This window comes from Oenanthe melanoleuca, chromosome 1A, assembly GCF_029582105.1.
Source record: "Oenanthe melanoleuca isolate GR-GAL-2019-014 chromosome 1A, OMel1.0, whole genome shotgun sequence".
NCBI classification, from domain to species: domain Eukaryota; kingdom Metazoa; phylum Chordata; class Aves; order Passeriformes; family Muscicapidae; genus Oenanthe; species Oenanthe melanoleuca.
The window spans coordinates 4,109,425-4,126,966 of NC_079334.1; the positions used below are offsets into that span (position 1 = coordinate 4,109,425).

Genomic DNA, 17,542 nt, shown 5'->3' on the forward strand with positions numbered 1-17,542 from the left:
CCGCAGGCCCCGCCCCGCCCCGGGCTCCCCCCAGCGGACGGCGAGGCGAGCTAACCCGACCCCCGAGCGCGGCCCCTCACCTGCCTGTCAGCGCACGGCGAGGGCGCGGGCGGCGCTGGCCGCGCTGGGCAGGGCCGGGCTGGCTCCGGTTCGGCCGGGCTCGGTTCGGCTCCGCCGCGCTCCCGCCGCTTCTCCCCCGCCGCTCCCTCCCGCGCCCCCGGCGCGAGACACGCGCAGGCCCCGCCCCCGGCACGCCCCGCCCCCGAGCGCGCGTCACCGCCCGCGCGCGTCCCCGCGGAAGTTTGGCCGCTCTCCGGCGCCGTAGCGGCCGAGCCGGGCGGGAAGTGCGAACGGGCCGCGGCGGGGCTCAGGTACGGCGGGCAGGGCCCGGCGGGGCGGGGACCGGCACCGGAACCGAACCGGGGCCTACCCCGCGGGCGGCTGCTGAGCGGGGCCGGTGTTTCCCGGGGGAATCAAGGATCCTGCCAAGGGGGAGTTGCTGCGATTTCAGGGTGTAAGGAGACAACAGCAGCACTGACTTCCTCAGCCCTTTCTCCCAGGGGACACTAAAGTGAGAGATTATGGCTAATGGGTTAGATCTGTCAGGCTACGCGAGGAATGACTTATTGTTTAAATTAGTATCTCCTTGCAATGAGTACAGCTCGTATCGTAACTATGTTATATTGTTTCACCATATAATATATTTATTATGTTATCACATTTTATATATTACAAGCACAATTTGTGTTCTAATTCAGACCTTTGGCAGGCTGATATCCACTGAGGTCTCCAGAAGCCGAACTTCCCTTTCAGCTGTAGAAGCAGAGATTCTGTTTGAAATTAATTTCTGTGGAATCCTATCGTGTATGGAAGTGCGTGCTGCAGTGTCTAAGCCCTTCTGTCTAAGGTATCCCCCCAAAAAATAGATAATTTATACTGCTGGCTTGGCCACACCTCAAGTATCCTGCCAATTTCAAGGGTAAATGGTTTTTCATTTCACAATAAGCAAGTGGAACAAAACGGAGCCTAAGAGCCTTAGGTTTTTCATCCCAGCTTAATTAGTGTGTCATCCTAGCAGGGTGTTGCTGCCAGAAATGTCACCTGTGCTGTGGTCACCGTGGGGTTTGTGCTGCACAGTTTGACAGATCTCCCACCAGAGTTCAGATGGTTTTGTTTCCAGCCTGGATTAATTTCTTGCCTGGTAATGGCATTTGGGAAAGCTGCAGGCGCTCTGCTCACAGGCTGCTTTTCCCTGCAAGTCCCAGACCATCACTCTTGGGTTAAAAACCCTCCTGTCTCTGCCTTGCAAGGACTGAAGTGACTTGTACATAAATGATGTGGCAATAAATCAATCTGACAGGCTTTTAGAATGAAGTGCCCATGTAAATAATTTATTATATTTGAGTAATATTCCTGCCTGGTCTGGTCTCCAGAAAAAAGCTCTTTCCTTTTGCTCTGCCTGCATGGATGTGAGACTCCTTGAAAAGCAAATTGTTCACTTTTGGTTTTGTTACTGTGTTACTCTTTCATACCTGGAAAAAAACTAGTATGACAGTTGTTTCTCTTTTCTTTCACCTTGATCACTGTTTATTATTATGAGGATTTTTTTAATATAATATCAAAAAGATTATTTGTGCATTTGTCAATGAAATATTTTTTATGCAGGTTATGCAAAGGAACTAAGTAATGTGAGAAATTAAACAGGATTTATATTGTTGGAAAGCAAGTGTATTTCAGATTTATAACTGTTTGGAATGACCTGTTTCCTAGGATGCTGCTGGTGCATTTTTAACTAATGAAGCTTTTTTGTAAGGCAAAAATTGGCAATGGACTTGGAAACAACAAAGCCAGCAAAATTAAATAGCAAAGAGGTAATTGACACACACCACTGCTATTAAAGAAAATGTTTGGAGGCACAACAAGCAAAATTTGAAAAATATGCAGGCTAAAACATAACAACACATGCTAAACTCAGCAGTTTGGGCTGGATTTGTAATTATTGGGAAAGCAGAGCCCTAAACAACTTCCATTGATGTTCAGTGGGCTTGTAGCAGCTGTGTAAAGGCTGCTATGACAGGAAACAGACAATGAGTAAGGAGGTGAGTTGCTCATCCTGTGTTCCAAAAATGTAGGAATTGACCAGGTAGGCTTTGTTTCAGATGTTTGGTGTATCCAAAAATTCTTCAATAGAAACACACCCCCACAAATGCACTGTTACTCTTCCAAAATTGCATAAAGGTAATGAAGAAAGAGCTTTACCCTGTGTTCATTAAAATGTTAAAGAAGTGGAACCAGAATTAGTGTTTTCTGTTCAGTGCAGGGAGGATCATGATCCTAGACACACCAAGAGTAAACTTAGCAGTGCTGATAAATCAAAGGGGTCACTTATTTTGGAGCCACACAGATCCCAGCGTGGGATGCATGGAGGTGTCCACCTGACACATGCTGAGCAGGAATTGGCAGAGTGGTGCTTGTTTGTGCATTGAAAGCAAATATATTTAAGCCATTGCAGGAAGCTCAGACATGCTATCTTATACCTTTTTTATCAAGTCATCAAGGTTATTTACCTAATGATATCAGAAATTAAAACTGGGGAGTTATATTGTGTGCAGGTTTTCCACTCCTTTTAAATTGTGGAGTAGCACAGGCCTGGATTAGGAACATTGCCCCACTACATTTGAAAGAGGTAATCTCAGCTCTGTGTTAAAACAGCCTTTGCATAACAGGTAAATCAACTTATAACATAGTCTGGGGTTCCCAGAGCAAAGAAAACTCCACAGAAATATAGAACTTGTAAAGGTTTTTGGATGTTTTCTTAGAGTAGTACAAACCTTGGGTTAAGTATGTGGCATTATCTTTAGTGCTTGCCAAATCTCTTATTGCTGCCTGTGTAACTGTTTGCTCTTGCTGGGCTCAGTGGAATTGTATTTATTGAAAGAATGTTGAAGATTTTCACTCAGCAGACCAAAGCCTGTCTGGGAAGGAAGCTTACCAGATAGAGAGGGTGAGGATGAATGAAAAGCCCTCTGGATGTTCACAGCCTGTGCTGAAGTCCTGTCTTAGCTTGTGGGATGCTGTGATGAATTCCTTGGAACAGCCATGTTCTCTAGCTGAGCACTGCCTGAACTAGAAAGCACAAAGCATGGAATGCAAACTATTCTGAAGTGATGCAAAACTGCCTCCTTCCACCTCACAAGTGAGGAGAACTGGGAACTGGCACTCCTACACAGGATCAGAGCACAGGGCATGGCTCAAAACCCTAGTTTGTCAAGGCAGAGTGGAACTGATAGGAAAAGACATGATTTAGGGGCACAATAAATTTGTGGGGAGTAATGGGCAGTGGGATAGGAAGTGTGGGAGGATGTTGGAAAATTAAAAGTTATATGCACACAGTCATGGCAGATGAGGTGTTGCTGCCATAGCCCCACAGTGATATACTTGATCTACACAGGTAGATATACTTGAACAGATTAAATTCAGGATTATCTGTTCTGGAAGACTGGTTTATTTCCTGCACAGCAATTTGTGTACATACACATTTTTCTCAGCAGTGATCAATTTCACCACCATGCAAATAAACAACTACTTGTAGAGTGCTGTTGAAAAGCAGTATTTCATCTCCAATTTCCCAAGACAGAGATTGGGGTTGGTTTTTTTTCTGATTATGTACCTAATGTATTGAAATTTTGAAAGACAAGATCAAAATATGGTAGTAGTAAAAGCTGATAAGTTTCTTTACCTGTTCTAGTTAGTCAAGGCAATGTTTTGGAGCACAGTGCAGCACCTCTAATCTTGTGTAGACTCTCTTAGTGACAAGAAAACTTGCTGAGAACATTACCAGCTAAACTCAAAAGAATACCCTGTAAATAATAAATAATGGTCCCATTGCCACAGAGGTAGTAAATTATAATTCCTAGGTGCCTTTAAACTGATGAACTGCTTGTATCATCCTGCATATTCAAACTTTAATTTTTAGTCTCTCTGGTTCAAAAATAGGGCATTTTTTGACACTGGTTAATGAGTCAGGCAGCTTCATCCCACAGCCCTGGCCCCAGAGGGTGTCCAAGGCTCTTTATAGAGATAGTTTATTATCTACTTCAGCATTAATGTTTCATGTGAGTTAAAACGTTGTGGGGAGAGGGCAGCGCAATGGGGAAACAATATTCTAGTGAGGAGTGGAAGCACCTTGCCTTCCCTGCCTCTGGCACCAAGATAGATTTATAGCTCCATTTGCAGAATTGACTTCTCTCTCTTCCCAGCTCCTAGTCTAATAATTTTTGATACCCAAGTTCTGTCACTCTGAAATGCTCAGACAATTGCTTTGAGACACAGGGCTTGGCTGTGCTGCACTTCCCCAGCTGCAAACCCCCCCACATTGCTCTGAGGGAGGGTTGGGTTTGAACAAGGCTCACAGCTGAAGCTGCTCCTGCAGGTAAAGCCTGAAACTGAACTGGCATCCTGTGTCTCCTTCACACATCATTTGAATAATAACCACTGACAACTAAATTTACACTGATAATGGTGCACACCATATAAAAGCTTGAAGAACTTTAACTAAAACCAGTATTAAGCAATTTTGCCTCAAAATGCCACCCACCTTCTTTGCATAAATTGGTCATAGTGTTTGTAGGCAAGTGACATTTCAGTCATTGTTTCCTCCCAAGGGCTCACAGTGATTAAAATCTGATTGAGGCAGCTTGGGGGTGTGAGTGCAGGCAACAGTATTGTTCAAATTTAAATTTTCTTGGCCACACACTCTATTTATGTCTCTCTAATTGTCTCCCTCCCCATGCAGTGAACTCTTTGCTGAGCAGAGGAAATAGCCTGCTTAAATCACAAGTGTTTCTCCTGGTAATGTTGCTTTCCATTTGCTCTTTTCCAAAGCCAAATGTATTTACAAATTGCTGCTAACTTCTGACTGAAATGCATTCAAGTGTATGAACACTGTACAATTATACAAGTTTGGGACTAAAGAGGAGTAATTCTAGCCAACCACAATTAAGGAGAATTTTAGCTGCACTTGGCATAATTGCCAATGCTCACACTTGCCAAGGAAACAACTGGCATCCTTTTTCTGAAAATTGTTTGCCAAGTCCTCAGTAAACTTTGGATTTCTTGTTTAGAGACTGGAAAAACAACTTATTTCAAAAAGTGCCACACCTGGAATGCATTAGCAAAGCAGAGTGCTGACTGACTGGCAAATCATGCTCTGTGCTGAGGATTTTAGGCTTTTTCAAACTGTTTTGCCATCTCCAGCTCTTGTACATCTGATTTTGCCTTGTATTTGTATTGCCTACAAAAGTCTGAGTGAGTGGCCGTACAGTGCTGGCAAGTGCTGGATACTGGCTTGGAAAAGGGTGCCATCTGCTGAATTATTGGTACCAGCTCTTACAGTTCTGCCAAGTTCTGTGGTTTTCAGCTCTGCACTGTTTATGTGGTACCATATAGCACCAGGCAGGGTGATTACAGTCAAAACAGCAATCTGAAATAAAACTGACATAGCTGAGTAAAGTTTTAGAAAGTTGTCCCTATTTTTTATCAAAGTATGAATGGGTATTGAAAGAGGTCCAAGAAGACAGTGCTGAAGAATCAGAAAGAGGGAATTATTTTCTTTTTCCTTCCCTGCCATGGTCCAGTGCCTTCACATTTACTTAAAAGCAAAAAAACCACATTTATAATTTTTACCAATGTGATATTTAGAATAAGCTTTCTGCCATGTCTTCATATGCACTGTCAGTTCTGTTCTCTTCAGTCACTCTATTTTCTCTCATCTCTAGGGATGCCTGAGAGCCAGGGGAAGGACAGTGAGAGCAGCAGCAGCAGCAGCTGCTCCAACACTTTGGACTCAGTGGCTTCCTTTGGACAGGTCAGTTCCTTTTGCTCAAAAGGGAATTGCAAGCTGCATGCTCACACTACTGGAAATCTGCTCTGCATATTTATTCCTTTTAAACTTGGGTACAGTAAGGCTGCAATCATGCTATACCCTATTGTACTTCACTTTTTTTCTCTGCAATAGTCTTGACATACCTCTAGTTATAGTTATATATAGTTATATATATAATAGTTATAATCTATTACTCTGGATTCTTCTCAAAAGGTTTTTAAACCTTGAACCTTAAAAGTGGGTTTTTTTATTCTCTCTTATTCCCAGATGGCCTGAGTCATGCTCACACATATACTCAGTACAGGTTCAGAAAAGCCAACTACTTTCAGCTATTAGAACTAATTTTTTAAAGTTGTAAAATAATTTGAATTAAAAAAAAAAACCTGTATCTGGACTGAATACAGCTTTTGGTGATGAAATATCTTCTCCATGATGGGCATTTCTACATAGTTCTTGAATGTGGCACAAGCTTGTGCATCCTCCCTTTTTCCTTATGCTTTTTGGTTACAGGCTTGCATTCTAAATCAGAAAAATATCAAGTTTTTACTTTTAAGTTTAAATAGAACAAAATACAAATTAGAGTGGTTTGTCAGGAGTTGGAATTGATATGTCACACAAACACACTAGAAGATTCTGTGTTCAGCTGAATTGTAAGGGCAGCCAGTACATGCATACACAATATTTATGATCAGGCTGCAACAACACGAGCTTTTTATTTCTCAAATCCTTAAAGATACATTTAGGCTTTTCTACATTTTGTAAATTGGATTTCTACTAAGACAAGCCTACACTGATAACACTTTAGGCTTCCCATGATGCTGGTGTTCTCCAATGATAGCAGTGATGGAGGCATCCAGAGAAACTGGATTACTCAAGAAATTCCTATTTGATGCTTTCCTGAGCTGCTGTCCTCCCTGCCCTGGTGACATGTGGCAGTGGAGAACAGCTCATCTTCAGTTTTGTTGGGGTCTTTAAATACACCTTTCTTGTTGGTCACAGAGATGCTATGTTTTGAGCAGCAAAACAGAAATTTACATGTGTGTTTGTGGCTAGGATTATGAATGAAAAATAATTGCTGCAGCTCAGTAATTAATGCCTGTACCCATCAAAAGTAAGAGGAAAAAAAGAACAGTCTAATGCACATACCTTGAGGTGTTTCCTTGCCTGTTCCATCCCAGTTCCAAGAAGTGGATGATGCACATGCTGGAAGGGCTGGGATAAAGCAGTGCTGTTAGAGGTGGAACACAGAGGTGAGATTGTTGCTTTTTTGCTGTTCCTCCCAGTACCAGTACACAGCCAGCGAGTACCGAGCCATCCAGCACGCCCTGCGCCAGAGGCTGGGCCCAGACTACATCAGCAGCCGGCAGGCAGGGGGAGGCCAAAAGGTACCAACAAACACCATGTTTCAACTCTACTTTTGCCAGGAAAACTAGGGTTCAAATTGTTACAATATTCCTTTTTTTGTTTCAAGGCAATTTCCCTCTAGTAGTTTAATATGCAAAGTGAGCACAGCATAAGTTCTGGCTTTTATTGAGCCACAGATTTTCCTTTTGCATTTAAAAAGATACTTAATTTTTCAGTGCTTCAACCTTTACAAAGGAGTATTTATCTACTTGTACAACACTGAGATGTTTTCTCTATTTTTTTTCCCAGAATTGGACTATAAGAAACATTATATAAATGGCTGCATTTACTGTCTTTAGTGCTCACTCTGTCTTCTGTTGATTAAGTCATATTTATTGTTATATTAATCCTCACCACATTTACTGGAAGAGAAAGCACCATTAGCCTTTTATTCACATTATCTGAACCTTGAACTTAGCTGGGTTTCCTCAGTGTAAGATGGGTATGTGTGATCTCTGTTAAAAATGAAGTGTGCAGAGATGTGTGCACAAGGCTATGTATTTATATATATATGTATTTTTGTGTATGTTCTTTTCTTTTCAGGTCTGTTACATTGAGGGTCACAAGGTCATCAGTCTGGCCAATGAAATGTTTGGCTTCAATGGCTGGGCTCATTCAGTCACTCAGCAGAATGTTGGTAAGGACCTCTTGGGGGCAAAGAAATGTTTGCTCCCTCTTGTTCCACTGTGAAGGAAAAGTCACTCAGATAAGGGCCAGGGTTTCCACACAGAACACAATTGCAATCCCCAGCCTGTCCCTTACCCAGCCACCCAACCCTGTCTGTCCCTAACACAAAATCTTCTTACCTTGTCTGTCACTTGCACAACCTTGTCCCTTCATCCTCACAGCACAGCCAGCAGACTCTGGATCTCAAGCTCCAACTGTGACTAGTGGCCAACTATCCCACTCTTTTCTAACACCCAAACTCATTGGGCAGGCACAGGTGCTCCCACTCCTCAGTAATCAGTACAGCTGTAATTCATTGGGAGAGATTGCCTTCTGTACTGTCCTTTCAATCTATCTTCCCACACTTCTGTTTTCATTTCAGATCTGTCACAGTCATTATTCTGAGTGGGTTTATGATTATTCTTGAACTGGTCTAATCAAGTCTCTGATCTCTATGGGGACCCAGCAGCCCTGGGCCAACTTTCATACTCATCTGTAATTTTTAGGCTCTAACCAGTTCATATTCTCAGTTAATATTCCCCTAATCTTTAGGGACTCATCTTCTTCTACAGATTTCTCTTCTAGCTAATAGTACTGAGGTTTTTACAACAGAAAACTTTGGGAAATTTTTCAACTATAACATGGTATTCAGGTGATCTTAAAGCTTCAGCCTCTTCCATATTGGCTGAAATAGTACCTGCCAGAGGAGTGTTGTCCTTATTTGCAGATCTGCTGTGCTTATGCTGAAGACTGGTTGTTGAAGTAGGTCAAAGCAGCAGCTTGAATTACCTTCTTCCTTCTGCCCCACCTTCAGAAATCTTTTCTTAACTCAGGCTGATAGATTCTAGAAATAGAACAACTTACTTCATTGCTTTCCATCTATTCTGCACCACGGTTTTCTTTCCCCTCTTTTCAGTCAAGAAAGGACTGATATCCTTCAAACTTCTACCTTTTTCAGATAATGCCATAACTAGTCATTCCTTAGAAACTCAGGCATTCCATGATAAAACCTTGTGCAAAGTATTTGCAAACTGCAGACTTCTACTAGATCATAGGAAAGAAATTACTTTCATAGACAACAGTTTCTTTTCCATTATTGTTTTATAAATTAACACTTAAAATATCTCCTTCCAGACTTTGTTGACCTCAACAATGGCAGGTTCTATGTGGGTGTCTGTGCTTTTGTGAAAGTTCAGCTTAAGGTAGGTGGTTTTGGTTTTTTTTTGTTGGCTCTGACTGTAGCTGAGCAATTGCCTGAAGCTGTGAATCAAAGTCCTTGCATGGGTCAGAGCACAGTCCTCAGGTACTGCTCTGCATTAGGGAGCCTGCTGGTGTCCTAAACAGTGACCTTGCTGTGGAACAAACAGCCAAGAGCAAGTAACCAGGCTTGGGAAAGCACAGCACCTGCGTGTATAAAATCCCCTTAAGCTGAAATTGTGCTGCAGGATGGGTCATACCATGAAGATGTGGGATATGGAGTCAGTGAAGGCCTGAAGTCTAAAGCCTTATCCTTAGAAAAGGCACGAAAGGAGGCAGTAACAGATGGACTGAAGAGAGCACTCAAGTAAGTGAAGATCAGCACTTGCACATTTCAGGTCTGTGGGAAGGAAGGGTTTTCAGTCACAGTGAGCCCTCTTGTTTCTCAGGTGCTTTGGGAATGCTCTTGGGAACTGCATCCTGGACAAGGACTACCTGCGAGCCGTGAACAAGCTCCCCCGGCAGGTACCTGCAGAGCAGGGCTGAGAGCAGGGCTGCAGACACCACTGCCCCTGCTCCTGCTCTTCCACAGCTTATCAGGGGTGCTCTCACTGCCTCTCACTCCTGAGGGCTCCTGAATAGCCTTCCTCACAAACAGCTCACACACACATAGCAGAGTGTTCCTCAAGTGGCACTGCAGGATGGCCCCACCAGCTGGGGGCAGGAGGCTTCTGGGCAGTGACCTGCCTTGTGGATGAGGGAAAAGGAAGCCTTCTGCAACTGCTGATCCATGGACTTTGATAGCAAAGCTACCTCCAAGCACAGTGGGACTTGCCAAACTCTGCTAGAGGCCTAGAGCTGCAAGGCAGTCCTGTCAAACACTAGGAGCAGATCCAAAGTGACACCTCACCAGGTAAAGATGGCCCAGATCTCTGGTTTGCCAGGATCATGGCCCATTAGAGACACTGCCACAAACCTGTAAGGTGACACAGCCAAAACATCCCATCTTTAATAAACAGGAATGGTGTACCTTCCTCAGAACTCAGTAAAGGCTGGCCTTGCCCTTTAGCACAAGCAGGAATGTGGACTGGTAAAACAAACTCACTCAGCAGAGCCTTGTGGGGCTGTGAGAAGCTGTAAAATCCTGCATCCATCACCTGTTCTTGTTTGCAGAGCAGTATGGGGAGACCTCACCATCTGCCCTGCAGCACTGAACAATTAAACCAACACAAAGTCACAGCAACTCAATGATTAACTGACTGAACTGCTGGGTACTGAAACAGCATCTCAGGTTTCCAACTTACTGTTCGACTTAGAGCAAACAAAACAGATTTTTAACCAGTACTTATTTCATTAACTTGATGGTGGCAATTTCTGAACCTTTTCTTTTTTCTCCTTTAGCAGGTACCCCCTGAGTTAGACTTGGTCAAAGCTAAAATACAGGACTATGAGCCTGAAATAGAGAAAGCAAGATACAGCAGCTATGTGGAAAGGCAGAACACAGCAGGGAGACAGCACTGTGAGGTGACACCTGGCTGTAAGCCTGGCCAGACAGAGGCTGCTGTAGTGACAGCAGATCAGAAACAGCCCAATGCTCCCAGGTGAGCTGTTACAAATTCATTTTTTAAGCTGTATTTGAAGTTATTGGGCCTTTTAAAACATGTAGACAGCTCAACTCCAAAGACGCTGTAAAGAACTAGTTTAGTGGATTTTCTTTACTGTTATTTCTTAATGATTTTTTTCTTGACAAAATGTAATTGCTGAGGTGCTGTTTAACCCTGTGTTTCTGGGGGAGGACAGAAGCACAGACTCCCTGGCCATGGAGTGTGATGCCACTTACCAGAGGAAGCTGCGCCAGCAGCGGCTGCAGCAGCAGTTCCGGGAGCAGATGGAGAAGAAGCAGCAGGTGCCAGGAGTTACTCCCAGCAGCAAACAGGGTGAGAAGTGGCATTCCAAACTGGCACTTCCCACCAGAGCTGCTGGCAGGCACAGGTTACCCACAGCACAGGAGCCTGGCCAGCCTCATGTGCTGTGCCATCCACACACCTTTGAGGCCACAGGCAGGAGCAATGTCATACATTCCCCCTCTGTGTTCCAAAAGTGTCAGGAATGTCAGCTTAAACCTGCATCCTTAAATCTGCAACTTTGCAGCCACCCTAAAGCAGCTGTTGCCAGCACCATCAACATGCTGCATCCAAGCTGAGGCTGCAGCACCTGGCTGTGGTAGCTGTCAGCAAATACTCATTGCCTGAGCTACTAGTCCATGGCCTTGGCTCTGGGGCCATGTAGTACCAGGAAATGGAGATGGACAGGCTGAAAACCACAGCAAAGTAGCACAGTTGCTCATCAGATGTCATCAGGTACACAATATTACTTCCCACATTCTGCTTCCAAGCCTTAGCCAGCTGTAGGAGAAAAGATGGTACCTGGTGGCAGTACTGGCTGTCATTTCAGACTTGTGCTCTGCTAGGAAGGAGCCAAAGAGTGTTTCTGTATTTCTGGTATTAACCTCTTCTTGTCTTGCCTCCTTGCAGCAACATCTGATCCTGCTGTGGAGCACAGCACTGCAGCAGAAGTGCAACAGGAGCTGGTGATAGAAGAGGAGTTCTTTGCAGGTCAGCCAAAGAGTGATGAGCAATAAAGTGTTCAGTCATTGGCACTTAAACCAGGTTAATTCAGAATACAGTAGAAAGGTGAAAGCTCTGAAGAACTGGAATGACACAAGTGTGTGATTCTGACCTTAACAATGCGAACTTTGCCCGAGTGGCAGGGAGATGAAATCCATCACTGTGGGGAGTTTCACACTTAAGCTCTTCAGCAGAGCTGTTACACCTATTGCTAAACCCTTTTCCTGAGGTGATACTGCACAACACAGAAGTTGGGGGGAATTTGAGGTGTGCCTTTTCTCAATATAACCTGGATCTTTGGGTCACACACTGTGGTGCCTGCACACTGCTGAAGTCCAGAGCACAAGGGGCAGGAGCCTGCTGCACACTGACATAAGAGATGCTTTACAGTTTAAATTTTATAGTGGTCACTGCTTGTAGGAAAAGAATGTGCTGGTCTTGGAGCTACTGCCACTCCTGTAGTACAGTACTGTGTCATGGATCCCCTTCTCATTCCTTCCAGATGATCCTGAACTTTGGGACATCCCCTTGGAGGTCATGGGTGCCAAAATAGCAGAGCCCTCCTCAGCTGCACAGCAGGCACCCAGGACACCCCACGGCCATCAGCAGAGGGGCTCCCACAGCAGGACACCCCGCAGGGGGAGCCAGCACAGAGCTGCTGCCAGGCTGGCACAGCTGCAGCCCCCTGCTGCAGCCCCCAGCACCAGCTGTGCCCACCAGCACACCCCAGGTACGTGCTGCCACAAGGGACTGAGCTCTGCCTTCACAGGGGCTCTTGGGAGATTGGGAATGTCCAGGGGGAGAAACACTCCTTTCTTTTGGACCTGGCTGCAGATGCTGGGACAGTGGTCTTGGAAAACTGCTTTTTCCCATCCTGCTGTCCCATCAAGGAAGAGCTAGAAAAAGAATTGAGGAACACATTTAGAGGAAAAAAAAAAAATCCATTTCTCACTTTCTCCCTGTGTGGCAGGGTGCAGCCCACTCGGGAGAAATCAGAGCTTGAAGAAAAGGAAGCTGGAACCTGTGTGAGGCACCTCGTGGCACCTGTGCCTCTGTCATGGATTACATCACAGGGCTGCAGCTGGCTTTCCAAATTGTGTCACACGGACTCTGCTGTACATTATGGTGAAGCAACAGAGAAGAGTTTCACACAATCAGCAAGAACTTCATGTACTCTTAGTTATTATGTATTTCAGATTCCTTTTTTTACAACCATGCCATTATTTGTGCTCTGCAGCACGAGACATGCCGTATTACAAGTGGATATTACCTGTAAATTGTACCAGAATGGATTGTTAAAAATGAGCTGTAATTCATAGCTTGTCTCTCCCTCAATGCTGCATTCCAGCACAGAGATGAGAGATTTTTAGTAGGATGGGGAGCAGGGGGGTCGTGGCCAGGGGACAGAAGGGACAAGCTGTGGCTGTGGCTGAGGTGCAGCCCCGCCCTTTGCCGCGTCTGCAGGGGCAGAGCCCCAGTTCCTGAGGCTGTTCCGAGCCTGTTCCCATTCCCCAGCCTGTGCCCCAGGGCAGGAACGTGCCGGGGCTGCTGCCAGCCCGCACACGGCAGCCCCAGCCCCGTGCCTCCTCCAATCCTCTGGAGCTGCACTGATGTTTTTAAGTAAGTTTCAACCCCTTTCAATACAGAAATAAACATGAATTTGAAAAACAAACCCCGCTGGGAGCTGTTGGTGCCTCTCTGCCCTGCAGCCACTCCACCTCCTTCCCTGCTGAAGGGGCAGCACTTTGGGATGGGCAAACAGAAACCTCGCAGGGGGTCAGAGGCCGCAGCAAAGCCAAAAGCTGCTCGGTCCTAATGAGCAGGCCAAAGGAAGAATTTGTAAGCTGTACTGGAAGAACACTCCCTCCACCTGGAGCAGCTCGGTGCAGGAAAGGGAGGGGCTCTGGGCTGGCCGGTTCTGGTCCCTGCAGTTCCGGGCGGCACCACGGCAGGGCTCAGCTCTGCTGGCAGGAGTGCCGCTGTCCCCAGGAGGCCATGGGGGGAGGCAAGAGTGATGCCACATCTGGAAGTTCGAGGAAAACCAGGAAAATTTACACAAACCAACCCTGACATCAATTTCAGGCCTCAAATGGGATCTTACTCCCATGGTTTGCCTCACTGATCTAACTGTAAAGACATTTGGAATATTCAGCATTTATTCCTCTTCCTCCTACTCTGCCTTCATCACTTAATCAGTCCTTTTCCCTTAAAAGATACTCTACTGTCCAGGACAAAGAGCAGGATTGGCTTCAGCGTGGAAAGACAGGACAAGCTGTAATTGACAGTAATAGATTACATCTAGAAAACAGTTCCACATTTCCCCGTGCTTGCTCCTGGCCAATTCAGCGCTGCCTTCAGAAAAGCTCAGGGAAGAAGCACATTCCACATGTTTGAGTCATACCCTCGCTGTTGAAACCATATACCTGCTAGGAAGGGAGCCTGCAGACCTTCCCAATTACTGAATTCAAACTGCCCCAAACCTTCACAATGAAAAAAATTCCAAAGTCTGAAACAGAAACGTAACGGCCTCAGCTTGTTGGCTCTGGAAACTGCAAATATTGCGGTGCCTCCCCTAATAAAGTCACTGCCATGAGCCTCTCGGGATTGGTCCCTTTGAAAAGGGCAGGAAAACTTACACTGGGAGCTTTTTTTTCCCTCGGAGGCTTGCGCAGCATGACTCATAACAGAAGCTGTGCTTAAAATGGAAAGAAATGCCGCAGCAATTAGTGTTTAGAAATACCAAATTCCTGCAAGTCTGCAGTTGGGAATGGCGAGGGGAAGTTGTTCACTCTTGACCGTTCCAGTTGCAACCCGAGGACTGAATTCCCGTTTTCAAGGTGGCTGAGGAGTCCCTTGTCCCTGCTCACATCCAGCCCAGAAACACCCCGCTCATCCCTCAGTGCTACAAGCAAGCACAGGCCACTCCCTCCCTCCCTCCACCTCTGCTTCCACCAACTGTGGAAAACACAACTGACTACAGCCAGGGAAGCCCAAAGTTTCAATTAATTTTATTTTTTTTATTTTTATTTTTACAGTGTACATTGTTAAATAATGTAAAGAAAACGCTTGTAATTCAGAAACAGATTTTATGTGGAAAAAGATACTCAAAGTGTAATATTAAACAAAATAATTTAACAGTTCAGTAGCATTAGTTTATTCCTCTAGACTTCAGTTATTCATCCACAGGAGGAGAGGGAGGGAGAAAAAAAAAAAAAAATCAATGGTAAATAAAACCAGTTCTTGCATAACATTAAGTGAAAAAACGACCTCAAACTTATTAGATCAAATTTAAATAACCATGTGCTGCATCCAGCTGACCAGCTCCTCTGCCACGAATATTGCCCTTGTCTCATTACTGCCTCAGCTCTGTCCCTGCTCTTGTTTCCCTGCATCCATCCATCCATCCTTCCAGAGATTCCTGCCTGGCTCAGCCCCGGGCTCGCTGCTCTCCTGCTCCCCCTGGAGCCCCTCCTCTCCTCTGGGCCTGCCCTGCTGCCACAACTGCTGCAAAACGAGGGACAGGAGCACAAAGCATCTCGTTTCTTTGTGAAAAAGGAAGAGTGAGAACATCTGCAGACACAAAAACTCCCTGTTAAGGCCCCAGCAGGGAACAGGCTCTGAGATTAAAACAAACATGGACAAGTAACACCCTGTGATGCACCAGCCTCCAGGATGCTGGTGAGCTGCTCCCAAGCACCAGGAAAGCTGCACCCTCATCCTTCACAGCTTTCTGCAGCACTACATAAATACTGGCTGGTATTATTTCGACTTTGAAGAGGAAACCAGTATTTCTTAAATAGGAAAAGGGAGAATGACCAAAGCAGAAGATACAGTACAGGTACTAAGAGGTGACAAGTGACAGACAGTGACAGTCCTGGTACCAGCTTGAAATTTGTTAAGAGTGAACAAAATTGTAAATCCTCCAAGACAGACAGAGGAAACTTCTTGATGCCGGCTGTTTCAAGTACATCCATTGCCGGCAATGGACGTTGCACCAGGACAGTCTGTTCCTGGCTTAAATGAATTTTACCAAAAAAAACAAAGGTAAGAAAAGCAATCCCAGCAGACAAGCCCATGCCAACGAGCAATGGCACCTCTCCCTCAAGCCACATCCTGACCAAACATCTTTACCACTTTGCAGGTGGAGTCAAATTGCATCTTAAGTCGGGCCTTTCCCAAAGACACACGTTCTCCCCTCCTCTCTCCGTTCCTGACCCAGCCCTCCTGCCTCCAGAGCCAATATTGGTTAAGTCTCGTTTTAGCTTCACCTGCATCCCCCTGTCCCAGCCCACCTGGCCCTGTCACCCCACACCTCAGCTCTGCCTGCACGAGTTTCCCCACACCAGAACGGCTCCGGCCGCGCGCGGTGCCCTCCCCTGCACACACACCCTGCCCTCACCTCGCCCTCTGCCCACCTGGGCTCTGCTGGGAAGACGACGCTAAACTGCAGAAGCAAGAGAAGTCCAAGGCACTAAAATATCCAGCAAGCATACTGGGAGAACAGACAAGTATTCAAGTACATTAATTTATACAATTTTACATTCACATTTATTTATCTAATACAATGAAAATACAAAGGAAAAAGTTAAAGTGTCTCCAATAAGTATAAGGATATAGCTAGCTTTTTTTCCCGTTTTTTTCTTTTTAACTTTTTTAACCCTCTATATTCCACTCATTTTTAAACTACTGTTGTCCAACAACATTTATATATCACAGTGTTTCCACATCAAAACTGATGGTAAGTACATGTCCGCAGGGAACTTTTAAAATTTTTTTTTAACAATTTAAATTGCTCTAATGCTGCAGTCAAAGCTGTTAATATCTTACTTAAAGCAGTAATGACCTATCAAGCATGGGCTGCACCACAAGTCCATTCGTGTGCCCCATCATTTCAGAGCCAGATACGATTGACTGGGGAGAGGGAGAGGAGGGGGATTTGGACAGCTTTTTCCTGCTCTTGGTTCTCCAGGAAGAGGCGAGAAGCATGCTAGAGCCTCATGCTGGGTTCAGCTCTCCCACCAGGAAAATTTTACAGCAAGACTGTATGAACTGACCCAGGGCTTCTCCTCGCAGCTCTCGTTGCACACGAGAGCAGCCCCTCAGTGAAAAGCTCTGTCCCATCACAAGGATGCTCATCATCCTCCTCCCCCTTCCGAGCGTGTGGGGAAACTCCCGCTACAGAGTTGACAGCAATGGTAGGAAAAGAGAAATTCATTCCCAGTCTGGCAAGCTACCAGTTCATTGCAGCACTAGTATTGATAGAGGCCCATCTCCCTCCCCAGCTCCTGTCCCCAGGCGCAGCCAGCGGGGCTCCGAGCGTGGCTAAGTGGTCCGCAGGTTGGAGCCTGGAGGGTTGCTGACAGACTTCTGCAAGTTGCTGATGTTGAAGCTTTGCAAAGAGGTGGCCCCCACGGGCTGGAACTGGCCGAGCTGTGGCTGTGCTGGCCCCCCTGGGCCGCTCCAGGGCGGGGGGAAGGAGGCTGCTGGGTAACCGTACTGCTGCGGGGGGCACATGGCCTTGCTGAAGGGACCTAAAGAGGTAGCTGATGCTGCAGGGATGGGCGTAGCACCCAGGGAAGATGCCATCGAGATACACAGCTGACCTGGGGCCGAGAATTTTCTTGCCATTCCAGGGCCCTGAAAGGTAATCCAATCACCAAGACAAGTTACACAACTGTGCTTTAAAAACCACCAGTCCAACCCACTCCCAATGGGTATTTCCAAGGACAAATGGCCCTCCCCTTTAGTTTCACCCTCCCTCCCA

The 17,542-nt window shown here is 45.7% G+C and overlaps 3 protein-coding genes across 12 annotated transcripts in view; 1 reads left to right on the top strand and 2 right to left on the bottom strand.

The window, feature by feature from the left end:
• Positions 1 to 207, bottom strand: part of ERC1 (ELKS/RAB6-interacting/CAST family member 1) — a 269,449-nt gene extending 269,242 nt beyond the window's left edge. For all 4 annotated transcript variants that reach the window (XM_056515238.1, XM_056515211.1, XM_056515251.1 and 1 more), the window contains exon 1: positions 81 to 207. The gene's annotated coding sequence lies outside the window, so the exon portion shown is untranslated. The remainder of the gene's footprint in view (positions 1 to 80) is intronic.
• Positions 208 to 288: 81 nt separating this feature from the next.
• On the top strand, positions 289 to 15,821 carry RAD52 (RAD52 homolog, DNA repair protein). 4 transcript variants are annotated; one of them, XM_056508644.1, is made up of 13 exons: positions 289 to 371; positions 759 to 907; positions 5,778 to 5,866; positions 7,168 to 7,269; positions 7,832 to 7,925; positions 9,089 to 9,156; positions 9,400 to 9,518; positions 9,601 to 9,676; positions 10,553 to 10,752; positions 10,952 to 11,088; positions 11,686 to 11,766; positions 12,281 to 12,508; positions 12,749 to 15,821. In XM_056508644.1, the coding sequence occupies exons 3-13, from the start codon at positions 5,780 to 5,782 to the stop codon at positions 12,805 to 12,807; spliced, it is 1,251 nt and encodes a 416-aa protein (XP_056364619.1). In that variant the 5' UTR covers positions 289 to 371; positions 759 to 907; positions 5,778 to 5,779; the 3' UTR covers positions 12,808 to 15,821. The 4 variants fall into 4 exon arrangements, with proteins under 4 accessions (XP_056364619.1, XP_056364639.1, XP_056364630.1 ...); XM_056508664.1 differs by having other exon boundaries at positions 10,556 to 10,752; positions 12,749 to 13,537; XM_056508655.1 differs by lacking the exon at positions 759 to 907 and having other exon boundaries at positions 12,749 to 13,537.
• WNK1 (WNK lysine deficient protein kinase 1) overlaps positions 14,771 to 17,542 on the bottom strand; it is a 95,779-nt gene continuing 93,007 nt past the window's right edge. For all 4 annotated transcript variants that reach the window (XM_056508606.1, XM_056508630.1, XM_056508621.1 and 1 more), the window contains one exon: positions 14,771 to 17,415. In XM_056508606.1, the coding sequence (XP_056364581.1) occupies positions 17,101 to 17,415 (315 nt within the window). In that variant the 3' untranslated portion in view covers positions 14,771 to 17,100. The remainder of the gene's footprint in view (positions 17,416 to 17,542) is intronic.

What these genes read in the sequence shown, in the direction of transcription:
- RAD52 (XM_056508644.1), top strand. Translation starts at nt 5,780, where the DNA reads ATGCCTGAGAGCCAGGGGAAGGACAGTGAGAGCAGCAGCAGCAGCAGC. An exon ending in AGTCACTCAGCAGAATGTTG is followed by an intron (nt 7,926 to 9,088) that starts GTAAGGACCTCT and finishes ATCTCCTTCCAG; the next exon opens with ACTTTGTTGACCTCAACAAT. An exon ending in TACTCCCAGCAGCAAACAGG is followed by an intron (nt 11,089 to 11,685) that starts GTGAGAAGTGGC and finishes GCCTCCTTGCAG; the next exon opens with CAACATCTGATCCTGCTGTG.